The sequence below is a fragment of the Tachypleus tridentatus genome, chromosome 11, assembly GCF_004210375.1.
Source record: "Tachypleus tridentatus isolate NWPU-2018 chromosome 11, ASM421037v1, whole genome shotgun sequence".
NCBI lineage: Eukaryota > Metazoa > Arthropoda > Merostomata > Xiphosura > Limulidae > Tachypleus > Tachypleus tridentatus.
The window spans coordinates 77,548,709-77,571,413 of record NC_134835.1 but is presented as its reverse complement, the minus strand read 5'-3'; the positions used below and the strand labels follow the sequence as shown (position 1 = coordinate 77,571,413).

The 22,705-nt window shown below is 31.6% G+C and overlaps 1 protein-coding gene across 4 annotated transcripts in view; it reads left to right on the top strand.

Annotated features, from left to right (window-relative positions):
- LOC143232529 (DENN domain-containing protein 5A-like) overlaps window positions 1-16,894 on the top strand; it is an 81,198-nt gene extending 64,304 nt beyond the window's left edge. For all 4 annotated transcript variants that reach the window (XM_076468103.1, XM_076468100.1, XM_076468102.1 and 1 more), the window contains 8 exons: window positions 902-1,047; window positions 1,751-1,869; window positions 3,657-3,754; window positions 4,223-4,294; window positions 8,959-9,041; window positions 10,005-10,128; window positions 10,243-10,432; window positions 14,288-16,894. In XM_076468103.1, the coding sequence (XP_076324218.1) occupies window positions 902-1,047; window positions 1,751-1,869; window positions 3,657-3,754; window positions 4,223-4,294; window positions 8,959-9,041; window positions 10,005-10,128; window positions 10,243-10,432; window positions 14,288-14,471 (1,016 nt within the window). In that variant the 3' untranslated portion in view covers window positions 14,472-16,894. The remainder of the gene's footprint in view (window positions 1-901; window positions 1,048-1,750; window positions 1,870-3,656; window positions 3,755-4,222; window positions 4,295-8,958; window positions 9,042-10,004; window positions 10,129-10,242; window positions 10,433-14,287) is intronic.
- The last annotated feature ends 5,811 nt before the right edge of the window (window positions 16,895-22,705 follow it).

Here is a 22,705-nt window from a genome sequence, read left to right as displayed (position 1 = left end):
TGATTTGTATAGTTTGGATTCATCACATCAGCTGTTATGTAATAGATTATAACTACAGTATACACAGAATATTGAAACTGTGTATACCTCTGTTCAAATCCTATGTGTCGTATGAAACTGGTTATTGTTAGACTTTAGTGATGCACAAGTGAGAGACTAGTTATGACAGTTATCTCTAAGACAAAACTCAAATTATTTAACTTTTCATGTTTGCTTTTAACTGCCCTCATGCGATTTTCATTTGAGATACTTTGCAGGGAATATATTGTTTCAAATAAATAGAAGTATATTATTACTGTTAGTGATATTTAATTGTTGCCTTTCAAAAGAATGAAATTTTCCATCAATATATCTGTTTCTGTTCAGTGTACATCTTTTAATCACATATTGGCTCATCTTATTTTATATCTGCCATTGCACAGATGTCATTTAATAAGATTTTGTAATAAATTTTAAACAGATGTTAGAAATTATGCAAAACTTGCCTTTTCCCCCTCAAAAACTTGTTGAAAAAGTTCAGATAACTTTAACAATATTATATTAACTAGAAAATACAAAGAAAGGGTTAAAATCACAAAATGGGACAAAAAAACATACAAACAAGTGACTTTCTTCATAATCTAAAGAAATCTTAGAATTTAATTATGTTAAACTACAGTGATTACAAAATTACTTGTGTATTTTTAGGAAAATTTTATATTGTATGGTAAAGGTACAAAATGTTATGTAGCTTGGGAATTTATTTTTTTAGAATATATAACTTCATATTCTTTTAATTGTAATTTTATTTTAAAGGATGTGCATAATACTCCAAATCTCATCATCAAAGAACTGGAGAAATGTTGTTTATTCTTTAAAAATGTTTTAATACACAGTAATGAATTTTTTTATTTTTTTTCAGTTATGCCTTATCGGGTTATAATCTTTCCAAGCCGAAAAATGAGTGGTTCCACCACCTCTGCAAATGCTTGGATCATTGTTTCTGGTACCTTAGGAGAAACAAAAATAATTGACTTGCCAAAACAAAGTCTGGAGATTGTCTTCCAAGTAAGACTGCAAGAGTAGAGATCTATGGTTAAGATTTTTGTTTAAGAGGAGAGGTTGCACTTAAAGCAATTTTTAAATTCTATACTTTCAGTTTTCTCCTGATAGTTTTAATGACTGTAGTAAAATTGAAATTTGCTGTTACTATGTAGAATGTGATTTCTTTATGATATCAAAAATATTATTTGCACTTCCATGATTGTTTTTACTATATAATATATATATTCAAAAGGATGGCACATTTTGTGTACATAAAATATTAAATACTAGTTATATAACTGCAATTTCTTGTAAAGAAAAATACACACTATGTTGGCACTTTGACAAAAATCATCTGATACTAGTTTTGGCACATTTACATTAAATTTAATACATGTGAAATAGATTTAGAGATGACCAAGATGTAACTGAATCAGATGAAAACTTGGAAGCTTTGTAATTAATAGCTTGCCAAATGTTAACATTCCTATCTAGCATTGTATTCAACTCTTGTATCGTACAGGAAATGTGTGATTAAATCTCATCACATCAGTTGTAAACTGGAACAAATCTCCTTTTTTTTTTTTATCAGTCTAATGTTTTTCAACAGAGGAAGGCATATGAATATGCCAAAACTTGTATTAAACTCTTTGTGTTAAGTTCCAGAATGTTTTTTTCTTTTAACTAATATATGTGTAATCTTTATTTTATTGTACAATTATTATAGCATAAAAACCTAGGAATTCTCACAACAGTAAGAATTGGTCATGACAATACAGGAATATCTCCTAAGTGGATGGTAGAGCATGTTGTAGTTCGAAATGATATTACAGGCCATGCTTACAAGCAAGTATCTCCAAGTTAAAATTCTGTTCTTTATGTTTGAAATAATATACATTGATTTTTTTTTTACAAAATTAATTTAACTTTATGTTTAAATTCTGGAAAACATTTGAAATAGACAACAGACAAGCTAGTCATTTTTGGAATATGAATACCAAGACCTTTGAATATGTGTTGCTAGATATCAAACATAAAAACAACTCTCACATTAATGCTACGTTTATAAGAGAGAGTTACAAGGTTAAACTTGATGACAAGAGTATATGGTTTAAAAATTATACTTGTTCACATTTTGTGTAAGTTGTGTGCTTTTTTGTTACATAACCTTTATCCTTTTATACATGATGTAGTTCCTGTATTTCTAGTACTGATGAAAATACTTCACCTGATACTATTATGAATTATGTTGTTCACCTTTGCTGTTTTCATTGTGTATTCAAACAAAACTGGTAAAGTAACTCCACCATGTGCAATACTTGTATGGTCTTAAAATCCTATTTTGAAATTACTTGAGACTTAAGTGTCAAAGCAGGTTATTAGATCACTGTAAAAGTGTGATGCTAAATTATGTTTTATTCAAATATTGTTTTGAAGGTTTAGATTTAAATGCTGTTCATTCTTTAAGAGGATTATTGATTGGCAGGGAATAACTACCTCTACAACTGAAGGTGACAGAGGTTGTGTTTTCACCTCTGTGTATGTGTGTGTTTGTTAGCATGATTTCTTGAAAACAGCTGATTGGGTTTGGACAAAAGTTAGTGTACAATTGGACTATAACAAACGTAGAAGTGATTGGATTTTGTAGGATCCAGGTCGCAGCAAGGCTGTACAAGTTAAAAAATTCCCTGTCTGTTAACATTGTGACAATTTTTAACTGGTATAGAACACTATTCCTCATTGTCTTGCCAAAAGTGGTCCATATCCATTAGTGACAATGGGCATATAGACATTTTTTTTAGGGCTGAATATGATTAATGCTGCATTGCAGAGGTATGCTCTCTACTGAGTGTCCTTGTAGTTGTACGTGTTACTTTCAGTAGTCACAATAAGAAATTAAAAATTTGAACACTTTGTCTGGAACTTCTTTTTCTGTCATTAACTTTATCGTCCTGTTAGACCCTTTCGCATATGTTATATATCTGTTTTGTTGTACTTAAGTTTGAACAGTGTGTGAAAATTATATATATTTTTAAATCAAAGGTTAACAGTCGTAATGTGCATGTGACACTTAACAATTCAGAATTTTTGTATTATTTGATTAGTTAATCTTAATTAAGGTAACAAAATACCAATAAGATTCTCCTATAGACATGAATATCAAACAAAGGAATATCAGCCTATTCTGTTTTTCTTTCCTTCATTAATTTCTTCAGCTGGTTTCATGACTTCAGATGTCACTCAGCTAAACATAATCTAAATTAAATACATATATATTCCCCAAACTTACCAACTTGTAACACATTGTATGCATAAATGAAGTATATTATAAACAAGCTGGAGTACCTGGACCCTGGATGGAAGTTAATTCATGATTAATGAAACATTATCACAGAATGTAAAAAGTTGCTTCCCTTGTATGTAATTATAATAAATGGCCATAAGAACTACAAAACACAATGTGAAACCACAAGTTTGTATGTATCTTTGCATGGACCCAACAAACCTTCATACCAAATTTGGGAAAATTCCATCAGTGGAGATGAAATAGTAGTAAAAAATGCCCATAAAAACTACAAAACACAAACTGATCTCGTAAAAATGAATATGTTTTGCTTTTTTTTTTATGTCAGATTTCCATGTGGACGATGGCTTGGGAAAGGAGTGGATGATGGCAGCACTGAACGTCTCTTAGTGGGAGAACTTGTTCCAGCTGACATAGATAATGAAGGTAAGAAAAATTCATTTTTAAATTTACTTTGTACTTGACAATGGATAATGAATGTATATTTGAGTCACAATGTTTTATTGATGTTATTTGTTTTTCATTTTGGTGTGAAAGTGTTAATTACATAAATTAAAACATTGCATTTAGAGATCATTATTTATGTATCTAGGCTATGAATATTTAAATTGAAATTATGAATTTGAACCCCAGTCTTAGTTTTTTCACTTTGAAATATCAAAAATAAAGTATACAGATATATTTGCATTATAAAATAAAATACTAGAGTTCATGCTCATATTTTTGTAAACATAAGTGAAAGCTGAATTCAGTTTGGTGCAGGGAAACACACTGTTCCTGTGAATGTATGAGAATATTTAACCCATTTGTAGAAAGTGCACAAGTATAGAGAATCATCTTCATAAGGCTTCATCTGGCTGAGATATAACAAAGGTTTGAAAATATTATTTACAGAATTGACAGAAACATGCAGAACACCACCCCGTTGTCGGTCACCTAGTGTTCCAAGAAGGTCAAGTGAACCAAGTATGTAAATAAATATTTGAATCTAACAATTTTCTTTTGGAAGCTTGGTATCTCACAGTATTGACTGTTAACAGGGTGTAATACAGGATATATAGGGAGTGTAGTTATTTGTAAGCATTGGAATTTTCAGAGGTTTTCCTTTTGCCATTCAATTAACTGAATGAATTGCAGGTTCAAATTACATATGATTTTCATGTCTGTTGAACAATAGTATTGTACAATAGGAACTTGGACCATTATATATGCACAAAGTACTTCTTGCATGTGTAATATTTACATTAGATCTCACTTTTAGGAAGACTGTCCAATCTTAAGATTTTATAGGTGAAAATTGCATTACTGAAACTGATAAGGTAAAGAAAATATGATTTATTAGTTATATGCAAGACCATTCCTGATGCAGAGTTGCAATACCACATTGAAAGTTCAGTGGACAAATGTTTACTTATGTTTTAGTTCTAATCAGTAAATGCCACTACAAGAAGTTTATCCAACAAATTGTTTTGATAAAATGGGTGGTTAGCTTGAATAATAGATATAATCTATTATCTACGAGCATTAATTACATTGAATAGTGCCACTTAAATGATTACTTAATCAAAATTACAATTAAATTCATAAATTTCAAAGTAAAAACAACTTAACTAACTAAAGTCTGTGGTTCTAATTATTACTGTTTTTTTGTTGTTGTTTTTTTGCATATGTCTCATGAGAATAATCAATTATTAGAATGTAAATGATTAAAGAAAGTGAAGATTAATCATTTATTAAATTCCATAAGTGCCCAGCTCTAACGTCCATTACTTTTTCTTTATGTATACATTTTTCACTTGAATATCTGTTGCCCTTTGTATTTTTTTGTATATTACTCAATATCATAAACCTAGAAACAGTTTTGAAACTAGAGGTATGGAATGTTACAAAACATTAGGTCTGTTATGTTGTAGATATTATGTCATCAAGGGGTTTTTGCTGATCCCAGATACTTGTCCAGCAGATTTATTTTCAATTCCCTAAAAGTGGATTCCTGTCATTGATTAGGGGACCTCCCAAGGAAGATTGTTGTTTTACCTCCTCTGGGATCCAAACATCTGCTCACATGTTTGTTGTTGAGCATGGCTTTACATGAAGGGAACAAGAGAATTTTGTGGTCAAGGAGTTATTCTGATGGGTGAATTTTATATAAGGGTACTTCAATACAGTACTTTGGTTTTCAATTCCTGTAGACTTCTATCCTGAGTATGGCTCCTTCAGGCTCGGTCAGCTAGTATTGTTGGGCTAGGGTCAACAAACTACGTGTTAGTGATGAGCATTATTAGTACGTGTTGTGGGCATTGTCTGATGCTGGTATTTGGCATAGTGCCCAAAAATCTGTGGCATAGCTGCACTGACCTCATTTGGCAGTGTTGGGCATCCCGACATAGGACTTAATGGTGGGTAGGATCACTAGACACTTGATATTCTTCATTTCTTATGGATCCATAACCCAGTGATTCAAAAAAAGTCTAGAAAAAACAGCTTGATTAGAAAGCACTCATATCTAGTAAACTGATCTGCAGTCATCACTTTTGACTGTTCCTGTATCTCATTTTTCTAATTCATCATTCTTTGTTTGACAAAACTCTGGAGCAAATATCTCCTTAAAAGGATAATCAGTAATGATGAGAAAACACATTTGTAGAGAAAAATATATATGTAAAAATGGCTGGTTTTGGTTGAGAACGTTTTTATGTAGAGGAGTGAACAACGTTTCATCCTTCTTTGGTCATCGTCAGGTTCACAAAGAAAGAAAGAGGTAACTGACCGATAGTTGACCACATGTTTGAAGGGGGTTGTGTAACTGAGTGAAGGAATGTAGAATGCATGCTCAGATGTTTGATTATATTTATTAATACAGGTATAAAGATGTTCCATTGTGTTGGTTTATTTTGGGCTTGAGTTGTTGTACAAGTAAGGCTTCTTTAATTTTGCATTTGTTTATGTTTGTTTCTTTATTTAGTATTTGGGTGTTTTCTATAGTTATGTTGTGTTTATTTGATTTGCAGTGTTCGAAAATGTGTGAAAGTGACTTTTTGTCTTCTTTAAACCTGGTTTCTATTTTTCTACTTGTTTCTCCAATATAGAAGTTGTGGCAGTTATCACATTGTATTTTATAAATAATGTTGGTGTGGTGTTTGTGAGTGTAGTTTTCATATAGTATAGACCTTAGTTTTGTGCCTAAGCATGGGCAACCCAGTATCACCAGTTCTAGCCAATATATTTATGACACAAGTTGAAACACAAGCAATTAGCACAGCATTACATCCACCACTATACTGGTACAAATATGTAGACGACAAGATTGTGGGATTCACATCTTCAGAACACACACTTAATTTTGTCAATCACATTAACTCTATATATCCCAACATTAACTTCACATGTGAACAGGAAGAAAACAATCACATATCATATCTTAACCTCAAAATTACAAGAACCAATACACAATTTAAAACGGAAATCCACCAAAAATCATCCATACTGGACTATACATTCCTAGGGACTCGGCACGTGAAACAAAACAAAACCTCAACATACTAAGAAACCAAATAAACACAGCCATAAAACTATGCTCAATAAATAAAATTAACAATGAATTAGACAAAATAAAACAATACTTCATCAACATCAATAAGTTTCCTCCACAAACCGTAGAAAACATTATACGCACACACCTAGACAAAAAGCAAAATCAACCAACAAAAGTAAATATATCTCGCAAATCAAAGAATCACAAAACCATATACTGCTGAATACCATATATTTCCAACATCAGTAGAAAAATAACCAACATTTGGCAACAACTAGTAACAAAATATGACATTCCAGTTAATACCAAATTTATTCAAAAACCAGGCACAAAACTAAAATCTATACTATGTAAAAACTACACTGACAAACACCACACCAACATTATTTATAAAATACAATGTGATAACTACCATGACTTCTATATTGGAGAAACAAGTAAAAAAATGGAAACCAGATTCAAAGAACACAAAAAGTCACCTTCACATGTTTTCGAACACTGCAAATCAAATAAACACAACATAACTGTAGAAAACACCCAAATGCTAAATAAAGAAACAAACATAAACAAATGCAAAATTAAAGAAGCCTTACTTGTACAACAACTCAAGCCCAAAATAAACCAACACAAAGGAACATCTTTATACCTGTATTAATAAATATAATCAAACATCTGAGCATGCATTCTACATTCCTTCACTCAGTTACACAACCCCCTTCAAACATGTGGTCAGCTATCGGTCAGTTATCTCTTTCCTTCTTTGTGAACCTGACGATGACCAAAGAAGGACGAAACGTTGTTCACTCCTCTACATAAAAACGTTCTCAACTAAAACCAGCCATTTTTACATATATATTTTTCTCCTTAAAAGGAATTAGAAGAGCTTGCTGGCTCTCTGAAGTCTGTAAAGAAGTTATGTTTGTAGTGTTCTGGAGACATCTAAGTGGAAATATCCACACCAAACCACAGTGAGTTTCTGAAATTAAAGGTTACTGGGGACATACCTGTTGAGGTTTTTCCCCATGCTACTTTGAATTTCAAATGAAAGGTTATCATTGAGAGGGATTTAAAGAATATCCCTAAATTGGAAATATTTGCTGGTTTCTCCAGTCAAGTAGTTTCTTGCATTGCCAAGTATCTGCACACACAAAGATGGAAGTGTAAGGTATGACCCTATATTCCTAACCCTCCCAGGTGTTTAGAGTTTCAGCAGTTTTGACATCCTGAGGCATTTTGTGTTTTTTTTTATCTATGCTTGTTGTGGTTTCAAAGACCATAATATTTGCGAGTGTCAGCTGGACTTTCAATGCATTTGTTATGGTGGTTTCCACCCCTTGTACTTTCTTTCTTGCCCAACGTTTGTGAGGAAAAAGAGGTACAATGTTTACATACCATCAACATTATCTCTTATCCTGAGGCCCAGAAGTTGTCCTGTAGTCCGTCTGGTACATATACTGCTGCTCTTCATTCCACTATTACAGTGGGAGTGCAAACAAATGTTTTCATTCCTCCAACAGTAGGTGGTGTATGGTTTTATTTATCAGTATTGTTTGGTTTGCATTTGTAGTTCAAAGACTTATATTGTACAGAAATATACCATACATTCAAATTAGAATATCATTATATTGTTGAAGAAAAATAGTGTGAAAACCATTCAAAACCAAAAGGTCAAAATTTCATATTTATTTACATAATATTTACATATTAACTTTTTTAATACTATATTTGTAGTATAAAGTAAATAGTTATGAAACAAAAACAATGTTAACAAAGTGGTAGCAAAATCTGATAATTTATCAAAATGTAGGACATACATGTGTCAGCTGTGCTGTTAAGTCTTGAATAGTCAACACTACAGTCTACAGTAGAGGATGCATCAAGTCGAGGAATGCATTACACTTTTATGTCACAGATTAGATTGTAAAATTTACCTTTGGTGAAAAGTCTGTGATATAAAACACATTTTTCTTCATAGTAAGTACTTTTGTTAGGGTTTATAGTTTTTGCACAAGTTTGAATAAATATGTTTTATGAGAGTATGTTGTTTTTAATATATTAATTATGTCAATCATTTTCATTTTGTATTTGTCTATAGAATTAACTGTACCTGAGATACAACAGATGCTGGGAGATGCAGTGAACAGTATTGTTAAGTATTTCTACAAGTCTGAAAAGGAGGTATGTTTCATAATATTATAGAAATCTGCTTTAGACTTGCAAACAGTTTAAATTTTCTGTGTAAACCTGAGATATGAAAATGTACTCTTTCAAAAGAGTAACACCAATGATGTAATTTTTTTTTATTGTAATGATGTAAACTCTTCTTGGTTAATTATTCAGAAGTTACTGAAAACAGCTAGAGTATATCCTTCTAAATTTTCTCTCTTTTTCAAAATTGTTTGTCTCTTTAACTTAAGAAATAAGTGGGATATTTGATTCATTTTATCTCGTTTGTTACATTGGACCCATGAAGACATTGATTAGTTCTATAAATTTTATGCACATAACACACAAGAGAAACTTCGAGAAAATTTTTATCCCATTGCTTGTTTTTACTCTTGATGAAGCTGTTTAGAACTTTTAATCCGTATATTCACATTTCTTAAGGAAATCTGTATGTATTTATATATATTTACCCTTTTAAAACTTACTCAAAAAATTTGTTAATGTTATTAGTTAATTAACTGCACAAAGATATAATTTTTTGTATGCTGCTATAATGAGTCATACTGTAAAATCTATAACCATATATAAGAAATAAACATTCTATTTACACTTACTAAATTTTTTTCAAGAAGTTGACTGTTTTCTGTGCAAAGGTAATTCCTCTGATAAATCCCAAACGTTATTGGTTGGTTGTTTATTTGGAGTTAATGAAATTGTATTATTAAACACAAAATTTCATTATCAAATAAATTACTTTACTTGTTTAAGAATTAGTAGAATATTATATATAAAGAAATCAGTGCCAATTAACTCTCATAAATAATTCTCTTCTAGTTTGAAATGGTGAAATTGTATTACCTAAAATATAACTTGTGTGTAAATCATTTCACATTGTTTTTTTAGCATTGCTTAGAGTTCATTTATTATTATGTTAATCTAATAATATATCTCCTAATTTATTCTATGTATTGACAGAGGGGAAATTTGACAATCTTGTTGTGTGGTGAATTGGGGTTAGTCTACTGTTTAGAGCAAGTTTTCCTTTATGGATTTAAAGCCACTCGATTCTTTAGGCAAGTTTATCTGTGGGACTTTTTTGGTAAGTTTATTTTCACAAGAATTTAAAAAACTAGCTGGGTTTATAAATGTTTTTCAAAATTTTACAGAATCAAATAATAATGCTTGTTGTTTTCTCCCTTTGTAAATGTTTCAGTAAAAATTCGAGCATATTTTGGTAACATACTGCAGGAAGAGCAGAGAACTGACAGTCCAGTACCATGGGAGTCTCTTGAACATGTCCAACTTATGAGATCATACTGCCAGCTAGTGGATAAAATTGATAATGCCTCACATTCCATAGGAAAAGATGGAAAATTTCAAGTATTTATTTGTTTAGCAGCACGGTGAGTTGTTTTCATAACATTTAATACTTTTGGAAGTTATTGATATTTTTATGTTGTCTATTGTAATCTTATTTAAAGTTTAATTTACTTTTGTAATCTTAATCTAATCAAAGTGAAACTCTGATTTAGACTTTATCTCAAAGTGAAGAGTAAGTGAAAAAATACTTTTTGTTTTATATTAATATGTTGTTTTAATGTTGTTATCTAATAAGCACAGGAAGCACTATAACATCATAATTCTGAAAACCAAATACTGGGTAGATCAAGCAAATAACAGTTTGAAAAAAAATTAGATACACTGACACACATGGCTAAAACAATACAGATTCCTTACACACGTGACATGGCATTTCCCACATGCATGGTCTGCAAAATAACTCAAGTATAAATATATAAATGGTCAAGGTAATATGATTCGTTTTATAAAAATATATTATAAAACATGTTATAGACTGATGACAGTGTAGAAAGTATGCAAAATTGTCTTGATGTGAAAGAGACATTATGCTATGTTAGAAACATTATAACACAATGTCTAAACTCTTCTTGGATAGTTGAAATTTCCTTAAAGAGTGTGGAAAAATATTCCCTTTTTTAGGACTGTGAAGAGTACTGATAATTATCTTTGGCATAAATTCATGACTTCTTATGTGGCCACATGTTTAGGTGTTCCACCTATACAATCTATGAAACATGCTCTTCATAAATATAAGCATTCTAGAAAGGCTTGGATGTGCAAACCTTGTATCATCTTCAGGAATCCTCAGTGTTGTTTAGATTAGAGTGAGGCCAATCAGAGTTAGGATCTTAATGGCTGATCTGGAATCTTCTATAATGATGAAAGCTGATTCATCCCTTCTTTTAACCAATGGCTGTATATGGTCTTGAAACAATGGGAAGTGAATGTACGTTATCTGTGGCTGTGGTATATTAACTGTGAAGGACTGTGGTGAAGTTTTGTAACATATGGAACCTATCTCTGAAATGACTCATTTAAACTCTCTTGTTTATTGAAAAATTTAAGGTAATACTGTTCCAGGGGCCATGGAGGAGATTTTTTGCAAGCAAGATATTCATTCATGTCACAAAGAACATACATTTTCCATCTGGTGTCAAAATAATGACATCATTATCATAACACAGTTCCTAAATGTTTTTCCAGTGCAACTCTGCTATGATTTTATACTGTCCATAGTTATAGTTAACTATGTTTCCACATCTTTCAAGTGTATTATTTTCCTTTATCTTATGTTCCACTAATAAAGAAAGTCACAATTCTAAGTTGTATTAAAACGTGACACTTCATAAAGAATTGCCATTTTATCACATTAGATAAAATGTGATAAGATATAAACTATTGGTACTTTTTCTGTACATTAAAAAAAAAATCCCTGCATTGGCTGAATGATAAAGACTTATAAATTAAATGTTTAATTTTGATATCTACAATGAGCAAAATGTAGAAAGGCTGCTGCGTGTGTAACTTTGTGCTTAAACATAAACAAACAGAAAAAAATAACAATTTGTAAGTGCTTACAACCCAATTCAAATCTGTTATTCCAGTGGGGTTGCAGTCTTCACTTAGACCCTGGTCCTAGAACATTGGAACTATGTGAAAGACTACTTGAAGACCACAGATTTTCCAGATTCCATCAGTTGGCTAGGCTTTTAAAACAACCAAAACAGATTGGCATAGACACATTTCACTTTTGTTCACAGCTTTGTTTGTAGTGGAATCTCTGTATTTGTGTGTGTTACCATAGCATCAAACACTGCATTGTCACCACTGCTTGGAAACTTTAATGCTATTGCTTTTGTCCATACCAAACATGCAACATTTGTGTTTTTGTTCTCACAGAATTCAGGTTATGTTGTCTAGACTACCACTGTGCCAAATCACAGTTTTCATAGTTACTGGTGTAAACATGGTGTATATTGCACTTGAACCTGAGTTAGTTTGTATATTAGTTGTATATTTACATCAAGAAATAATACAAATGCATACAAGACACACAACAGGGACTTAAAATATGTCTCAAGATGGCTGATAGGGGTATTAACACTTTTACCAATAAAGTAGAGAACAACATTTTGACCTCCATAAGTCATCTTCAGGTTAACAAAAAGAGAGTTTGCATCTGACTGTTGCCGGGCACATGTCTTATGGACAAGGATGTAAACAGGTAGAAGACTGTAGGGGGCATTGCAGTGAGATGTTAATTTATAATTAATATAATTATAAAGATGTTCCTTTATATCAGTTTAATTTTGGTTTTAGTTACTGTATAAGTAGGGCTTCTTTGATTTGGCATTTGTTTGTATTTGCTTTCCTGCTTTATATCTGGGTGTTTTCTATGGTTATGTTGTGATTATTTGATTTGCAGTGTTCAAAAATGTGTGAAGGTGTTTATTTTTCTTTGAATTTGGTTTCCATTTTTCTGCTTGTTTCTCCAATGTAGATTTTGTAGCAGTTGTTGCATTGTAATGTATAAATAACATTGGTGTTGTGTTTGTCAGTGTAGTTTTTACACAGTATGGACTTTAGTTTTGTGGTGTTTTCTGGAATGTTATGTTTTGTTTTTTTTCAAAATGTTGGTTATTTTTTTGCTGATGTTGGGAATATATGGTATGCAGCAGTGTAAGGTTTTGTAGTTTGTTGTATCTTGATTTATTATTGTTTGTTTTTTGCTGATTATGTTGTTAATCGAGGTGTATGTGTGTATGATTTTTTCAATGGTTTTTGGAAGAAATTTGTTTATTGATGAAGTGTTCTTTTATTTTGTTGAGTTCATTGTTAATTTTATTGGGTGGGCAAAGTTTTGTGGCTGTGCTGTAGGGACATTAAAATACTATACTGTCCATTTTAATGCTGAACGTGACCCTGGTTTTCAATCTGAAGTGGATAAGTTATGGGTTGTGTGGATAAAATAACATCTGTATTTAGTATGATTTTTATCACAAATGTTAAGCCTATTATTTTATAATCCATTGCCAGTTTTTGGCATTATAAATAACTGTTAGTGTTATACTGTATATATAAATAGCATTTCATAGATATTTTTCACTCTCATCGTCCAGCCCAGTTGGATATTACTTGTTTAAAATATTTAGCTGTGAAAGACATACTCAAAGAACATGTTTTGATTGGCCCTAATGTTATTTCATTAGTTAACAGCCTTTTTTAATATAAAATCTCACTTGGCAGTTTGTTGATTCATATAGAGATATGAATGACTCTCTTAAGGTAGCCAAATGCCTCGTCATCTAATTAGTGACGCACATGAATGGATTAACGAGATTCCCACTGTCCCTATCTACTATCTAGTGAAACCACTGCCAAGGGAATGGGCTTGGAAAAATCAGTATTTTGGTGTGGTTTCCATTACAAGCCATATTTTTCATTTGTTGTTTAATGCTAGCTTCCAGTCACTTAATTGTAATTAATTGAGATATAATTTCAAGATATATCTGTGTCATAATAACAAAATGAAATAAGCTGGTGGTATAATGTAACAAATATCAGTGTTTGAAAATTCCATGAATGAATATTATATCAATAATCTCTGGGTAATGACTGTTAGCTAAGCAATTGGCTACACCTTACCTTTGCTGATTGGAGTTCTGTAAAGTTAAGCCTACAAATTAACACTTCCCTGTAGAATACTATGGCACTACTTTCTAGATATTGTATTTTATATTTCTAAATGTAAATACATGCTTATAATACATGTGCTCCCCTGTGCCATGAAGGTAATGCTGAAACTGCTGTTAAACAAAAAGTGCCAGATCTATGATGTGGTATAAATTTATTGCTGCTTACAATTCATTTTGATGTTGTGACATTTGTACTTGCAGAGATCACCTTCTACATAGAATGATGTTGCATATTGCTTCTAGTCCAATTACTTCTAGCATGTACGAGGAACAGTCATTCTTGCGGGATCCCACCTTAGTCACCTTTCTGGTACAGATCTTGGAAAGCTTGTCAGAGTTCAATATTTCTTTGGAATCCTCTCTTACAAAAGGTGTAGAGAGCTGATATTGTTTTAGCTGAAGGTTTTATCTTATTTCTCGCAAGCTCTGTACTAAAATTTCTTCCTGTTTTATACTAGTTGTGTTAATCTTTAATAAGTAGACAAACAATAGGAAAGAAGACAAGTTGCAACTTTTTATTATGTGAAAACCCTCTGTTTATCATTTACAATTCATGTCAAACTATTCACGTACAAAAAAAGGTCCATCTGTATATAAATATCATTATTTAGAAATCATAAACATTACCATAAAAACTCAATTTTTTTATACTAACTTCTTACAAATCAAATATTGAACATTGAAATTTCCATTACAAGCCATATTTTTCATTTGTTGTTTAATGCTAGCTTCCAGTCACTTAATTGTGATTAATTGAGATATAATTTCAAGATATATCTGTATCATAATAACAAAATGAAATAAGCTGGTGGTATAATGTAACAAATATCAGTGTTTGAAAATTCCATGAATGAACAAAATAAATATAAGCAAAAAAGTCGATAAAGGACTTAGAAGATTAGGAAATGTTTTAGTATCCTGGTAATTTTTTGAAGTAAAATTCTTTGTCAGTAAAGTACAAGTAAAAAGATAATTTAATATTGTGGTGGTTTTACACTACTTTTGTTAATCCAGAACAAGTTCTGGGTTAATGTTTGTTTCTAGTTAACTTATTAAAGTACTTCATTCTCTCTTATTGTTTTTTTGTAATTCTGTTTCCAAAATATACAAGAAAAGATTTTATTACTGACTTTGTAAAAATACTTTGAATAATTGATCCAGAACTAGAAGATAACCATTCAAGTTAGGTTTTTATAGTTTGTAAAAAAAAAAAAAAAAAAACCTTTTTTGTACAAGGTCGTTACATTTTGTCAAAATTTATGATTGTGATTTATATTGTTAAGAAGCTTTTTGAGAATGGAGGTTTCATATAAAGAAATTCCTATAAAAATCTAAATAACATTAGTTGTTTTTTTTTATGGCACATTGAACAAAGACTCAAGTGCAAAGTTAAACAAAAAGTTATTTCTTGTGGCTGGTACCAAAATCGTGTTGATAAGGCATGTTGTGAAAACTAGCAACTGTTAAAAAGGACTGGAATAATTGATGTAAACATAAACCATGTGATACATGATCTGTAAACTTGTTTATTTTCTTGTAATTATTCAGTAGTTTTAATGTGTGGTGTGGTTTATTTTTTTGGTTTTCATAGAGCAAGTATGTTGTGGGTAACAGTACAAATTGGGTTTATTTGTTGCACTTATTAAAGTTCTATTACAACTTTGGAGGAAAAAGGAAAATCATAATTTGTTTGTTGTTATTTTTTCTCATATTTAAGTGTGATCTTTAGATTATATGTCTGTCCATTTCAAATTATATTCATAAATAACAATGTTTATATAGAAGGTTCATTGTGTAGGTATGTGTGTGTGTATATATGTATATATTTATAGATAGATATACACACACATATGCCATTTCACTGTATTTATTGTAGTATTATATTTGATTTCTCGATTCAAACATTATCCTAACTACTCCATACATGTTGTTGTGCAATATTAATATTTATTATTTATGTCCTGTAGGATTAATAAGATCATTGTTGATTTAATTACATTATAAAGATAATTTTTCAGAATATTGTATATGATTGGAAACTGAAGAGTATCAGCTTGTTCACTAAATACAGTCCAACTCCTCAAGAAAAGTAATTTATCATAATGCAACATTTATACTCTAGGTTATTTATGCTGTTAAGTAAATCATGAAGAAAAATAGATGGCATGTGAAATGTGGAACATAATTTTTGTATTTTTTTAACATTTTGATATTTTATGATATAAATTATGTCCAAGAATTTTGCCTTCAAATTGGCAAAGGAAATGATATTTTTACTTTCAAACTACTAATCATGTATTATGATGAAATTTATTGGTAGTAACCTAATGCATGTTTTTACTTCTTTTTTTTTTTTTTTTAAGTTTGTTGATAGTTTACAACAACTGAGTGACTTTAGGTGTGACAGTTTTGACACTGAAGGTGTGTTTGGGTTTAGCTTTATAAGCTATATGTATTTGCATTCCAGACGAGTTCTTTGTGTACAGTATTTTTAATACAGTATTTCTTATATAATCGTTTTTTTGTTTTTTCTATAGTAGAGAGGCTCTAGTAGAATTTGATTATTTCGAGTTTTGTGTGAATACTTCAGTACTTGCTTAAGTCAGTATGAACTATTTAGAAAAAAATATATATTCTGACTACTGCACCTTAGAAGGATTGACATAATTTATTTTCATCAAGTGTACTGCAAACGTTTATTCCGTCTCTTTGAACGTATTGTCAGTTATTTCAAGAACAATCAACTTGTATGTAATTGTCTATACTTTTGCTGTAAAATATATCACATTCGATAAAACAATTTCCTCGTACTTGTGTCAACATATAGTGTTTCTTATTTGTACTTTACACAAACAATTATTTACTCATCTTTCAATATACCAATATTTAGTTTCATTTCAGAAGAAATTGTGTTCGTCATTGTGTTTTTATATTGGTTGACAGGTGAATTTTGATTTGAGAGAGATTAAGGGCCATTATGAATAGCGTACTGAACATATTATGTTCCAACTGAGTTTGTGAATTCTGGTCTGTGTTATTGTATTGAAAGAAAAGCCTCTTCGAAAATAGATATGATGCGTGTTTAGATACTAACATACACACTTCTTGAAAAACTTTACGTGACTGAATAAAGAAAGTAGTTTCAAAAAATATGATAGGCCTAATACTGATATCAAAGCATGAGTGTAGTTAAAGCTGAATAAACTTTTAAAATATACTGAAATATTAAAATTAACCTTAGAATATTATCCAGTTATCAAGAGAGTAGCACACTAGCGGCACAAAATCGTATACACTAAATGTTTTTGTATGTTTTTATAAAAACGTACACTTACTATACTATAGCGATATTTTTAGTAGTGGGACTAATTGGCTGGTTTCAATCTTTGTTATGTTGTATATTCAATACGTTGCCACTCAAAGATTTTCTTCATTTTCTAACTTACCTATTATACGTAGTATTGAACATTTGCTCTCAGATGTAAACATGGAAGAACATTTGTTTACGTGATTTACTGATATCACACTGATTGAAATAATGTCTGACCCTAACGTTGGATCGGCGCTTCTGGACTGTAACGAAGACCGTATATTAAACGTCTAATAATATAATTATTGTTTTTCAGAATCGATTTATTCAAGTTGTAATTACTTAAACCAGATAATTGCGTGTGTTAAACTGCTAAAGGGTTATGTTTCAACCATTTACTATTTGGTTCGAAAATTATTAGGATGTGAAGATTAAATTGTAAACAAAGTTGTAAAAAGTTTCTTCCCTCAGCACTAAATTCATTTACGATTGCTTTCGTATTATCGATGTCTTAGAATAAACTGTAATGGGAGTGCTATATATAATGATAATTTCAACTAATAATACTTTTAATTTTTCGGAAGTTATGTATTTCGAGGAAACTAAAACTCAACCTCGCAATCAGTATTACTGATTAAATGTATTTTTTCATTGTGTGACTTGTATTCGTGAAGTGAATTTATAAAAACTCTTGTGGTTTTCTGTGAGTAGAGACACTTGGTGATTTACCATTAAAAGTAAGAAGTGTCCATTAAGTAATTTATACTGTCACTAAAACAATTATTAGGAATTAGGAACTGAACAGATAGTATACAAGAAATTAGCAGTGTTAACTGAAATAATTTTAAAACTATTATTAAATGGAGTTTTAACGATGTGTCAACTTTGAAATTTCTTTGTATTTCACACAAAGTAAGATACACCATGGCCAGGTGGTTAAGGCTTGTTTGTTTTGGAATTTCGCACAAAGCTACTCGAGGGCTATCTGTGCTATCCGTCCCTAATTTAGCAGGGAAGGCAGCTAGTCATCACCACCCACCGCCAACTCTTGGGCTACTCTTTTACCAACGAATAATGGGATTGACCGTCACATTATACACCCCCACGGCTGGGAGAGCGAGCATGTTTAGCGCGACGCGGGCTCGAACCCGCGACCCTCGGATTACGAGTCGCACGCCTTACGCGCTCGGCCATGCCAGTCCGCATGTGGTTAAGGCGCTCGACTCGTAATTTGAGGGTCGCGGTTTCGAATCCCCGCGCCGCATGGTCATGGAGGCGTTATAATATGACGGTCAATCTCGTTGGTAAAAGTAGTCAAAGAGTTGGCGATGGGTGGTAATGACTACCTACCTTCCCTCTCGCCTTACATTGCAACATTAGGGACGGCTAGCGCAGATAGCCCTCGTGTAGCTTTGCGCGAAATTCAAACCAAACAAACAAAAGAACAGTTTTACCCTACATTACCACATTTAAAAGGTAAGTAAAAATGCATGCGTGAAAACTAGTTATCTTTACGAGGCAGGCATTAATCACACGAAGTCCGTAAATTAGGGACGGCTAGCGCAAACAGCCCTCGTGTAGCTTTGCGCGAAAGTAAAAGAAGTGTTTCATACACATACAGTGCATTTTAAATTTTATGGCGACCATGACTTCTCGGATAATTGCTTTGTGAATATTCCCATTTTCAAATATAACTCATAATCATTTATACACCTTTCGTTTTACGAATATTTCTAACATAATTGAAGTTTGTTATAGAAAAATTTTAAACAAACGAAACTATTTCGGGACAACAATGTAAGACGATTATCTGTCAAACTTACTCGACGTGTTTTGACTTTAAAAGCAACTTCTCATCCCTGCTGCTTAGAATGCAAACATTGACGTTTCCTGTATTAAAAATAAAAGTCGGCTTTCCATACTATATTTAACGACTTTTTTGGCTCACGCAGAAACAACAAACCCACCACACAGGTTTTTGCGTAACATACACCTGAAAACAGGCTCAAATATATTTCGTTTTCTTGTGTCTTTTTTTAACGCAGTGGTAATAGATAAGCATCTTAAGCAGAACGTAATAACCATATTTTTTCTTTACAAATTTAAATGCAAAAGAAACCTCATAATTTACAGGTTGTGCCATTTTCTCTAAATTTATAAATTGCCCACAGTCACTTCGACTTGTTTAGAAACGCCATTAAGGATTCATTAAGTATGCTAACACACCAGAGATTCACAATTATAAAATACAGACATGTAATTACTAGCATGTCACTTCAGAACAAACCAGAGAATTTTTTTTCACAGAAAGTATCTTGATATTTCATTATAATAAACAAAACGTCAATAACAGGGATTAAGTATAAACGTAGCTATTACAAGTTAGTTTCTGTATCCTAAGGCTTCAAAATTAGAACATTAATCACGATTGGTGATAATCACTATCTCCATTCTTATTGCTGCAGTTATTACACGAGCATGTTTCATATACTGCTTTGTGAAGACGTGATGACAAATCATTAAAATTCTGCCTAATTCTTAAGAACAAATTCACAGTAGCCTCCAGTGACATAGCAGTATATCTGCGGACTTATGCTGTGAGAAACCAGGTTTCGATACCAGTGGTGGGCAGAGTACAGGTAGACCTTGTTTAGTTTTGTGCGTAGTAACAAATTTACAAGATGACAAACAGTGGAGTGTTTCAACAGAAAATGTTTCATCTGTTTATAAATGCACGAGTTGATAAGAGTTTTGTATAAAATAGTCTTTAAAATTTCATAATGATGATAAAAGGAATTTTCTTTGTGTGTGTGTGTGATTTATTTCTGATATGTGTGAGCTACCTCCCAGAAACAACTATAACGTAGAATTAACATGAGAACCTCGTTATGATTTACAATGAGATGGTATACAGCACGTAATTCTATAACGATAACAGAATTGATCTGTGATATATATGAAAAGTTAGTCTATAATTGATGGAAAACATTAATGACTGAATTCACATCTGTGTTAGTAAGTAGAAAGCTGACCTCAGTTTCAGTCTTTAAGACCACGAGGCTCGGTATGACCAGGTGCTTGGGGCGCTCGACTCGTAATCTGAAGGTTGTGGGTTCGAATACTCGTTACCCCAAACATGGTCGCCCCTTCGGCTGTGAGGGCGTTATAATGTTACGGTCAGTCTGATTTTCGTTGCTAGAAGAGCAGCCCAAGAGTTGGCGGTGGGTGGTGATGAATAGCTGCCTTCCCTCTAGTCTTACACTGCTAAATTAGAAACAGCTAGCGCAGATAGTCTTCATATAGCTTTGCGTCAAATTCTAAAAAAACACAAGACCACAATATTAGGGACACAATTTCAGTCTTTTACGCACAATATTTGATTGAAAGGGGGATTTTAATTTGTGACATCAGAAGCAAGCATACACTGTGCAAAGCGTAATCAGTATCTTAATGCTACTGGAATCTAAATTCCCCCTCCCCCAACAAAATTTGTAAAAAAAAAAAAAAAGTTATGAGATCAAATGTTGTTATTCTCAAGTCAACTTCTTGGTAAAGCTCATATATTGAATTAGACGAAAACAGAAAACTGCTTGTCGAAGAAATATTTCTATATGGTCGCCTGAAACCACCATTAATTTATTGTTATAGTAAAAAGTTTGATGGATAAGAGCAAAAAAAGGTGAAAAACATCAGTGAAAATTATTAAAGCGTCATCTGATGGGTTGAAAAGATTTTTCAATAATTTTTGACACACACAATTATTTAATGTACAATTGTAATTTTTTTTTAAATGTTTGAAGATGTTATTGTAACTATGATAATAAATATATTAAAATACGTATAACAATAAAATAGCATAAAATCCCGATAGTATTTAAACACGAGACTCAAACCTAATAATCGAGTGCAATGATAATTTTAATACCTATTTGTTGGACGTACAATACTTTTTAGTACAAGAGTTATTAATTGGTTTATTTAGTGATTATTTAGTTTTCATAACAAACGTGTTAAAACTTGACTATTTTAAGAGTGATAATTGTGATAAGTTTTGTTACGTAAATCGAAAAGAGTTGAACGTTGTGTATGCAGTTTAATTGTTGTATTAGGCATTTATAATATTGTTGACATCATCTTATTCAGGGCCTCCATGCTTTTCTCGTTATGTGTAATATTACTGCTACTAGGGGGCTAGATCTTTATCTTTCTTTTGCATTGTATAAATATTGCGGATACAGCAATTTAAGTAAGTTTGTAAGTTAAAAAAAGTTAGCTAGTGACTGAGTGATAATTAGTTTAGTCATAACGTGTGATATCCAAAGTAAGTTTCACAGAATATTATAATAACAGAAATAAAGAAGAATATGTATCGTCAAAGGATGTTATAAAGTGATGAACCTGCCTGTCTGGACCTTGACGAAAAGGAAATAGTTATTTAAAGTACTAGATACAACTGTGGTAACCCACAGGGTAACGTAAGTGAATTTATCGCAATTGTATTATGATAAAAGAAGCGAGAAGAAAAATTTGTCAAGTAATTGAACAAACCTGTGTGGACTTTTGACGAAAAAGATAATTAGTGATTAAAGCTCTAGGTTTAGCTTTGGGAAACACTGGTGCAACGAATTTTTGTATATACATTTGACTTATTTTGAATATATATTATTTTGAAACAACTACATTGTGTGCTGTTCATTTATTGTTGAAAATTTATCGCCAACAAGTCACAAACACCTAATGTACAAGAATCCGGAGATTTAAAAACTTGACAAAGTCATTGAAATTGAATGCTAACAAATATATTAGAACAATAAGACTGAAATGCGACAAGTCATGTTTGTTGTCTAAAATGTTCCGAGAGTCTGGTAAAGCAATTTTACGATTTATTATACGTTGTTGTGGTCAGAGATGTTACTAATTTTGTGAACATTTCACCTATGTATAGCAAGCATCAAACGTCACAAACAATATAGTGTATAACAACTTCTTATTAAGAGTAAATGCATTTTTAGGACACATAAGTAATATTCGATTGTCATCGTGTTAACAAGTTACACAACGTGGCCGGTTGCAAGAGGAAGAATCAACAAAAGAAAAATATCCTGAAGAGGCGATTGTTTGAAAATGCAACAATGGTTTGTTCAATACAATATCCTTAGTACCATTATTGGTTTGCAGAATCTAAAAGTTGTCCATGATTATTTTAGTGACTTGAGGGGGTACAACTGAGAGATAGGAAATAGTTAAAGTAAGCTTATTACGTTTTATTTTTTCTAACATTTTTCCAGGGTATAAAGAAATGCTAAGTT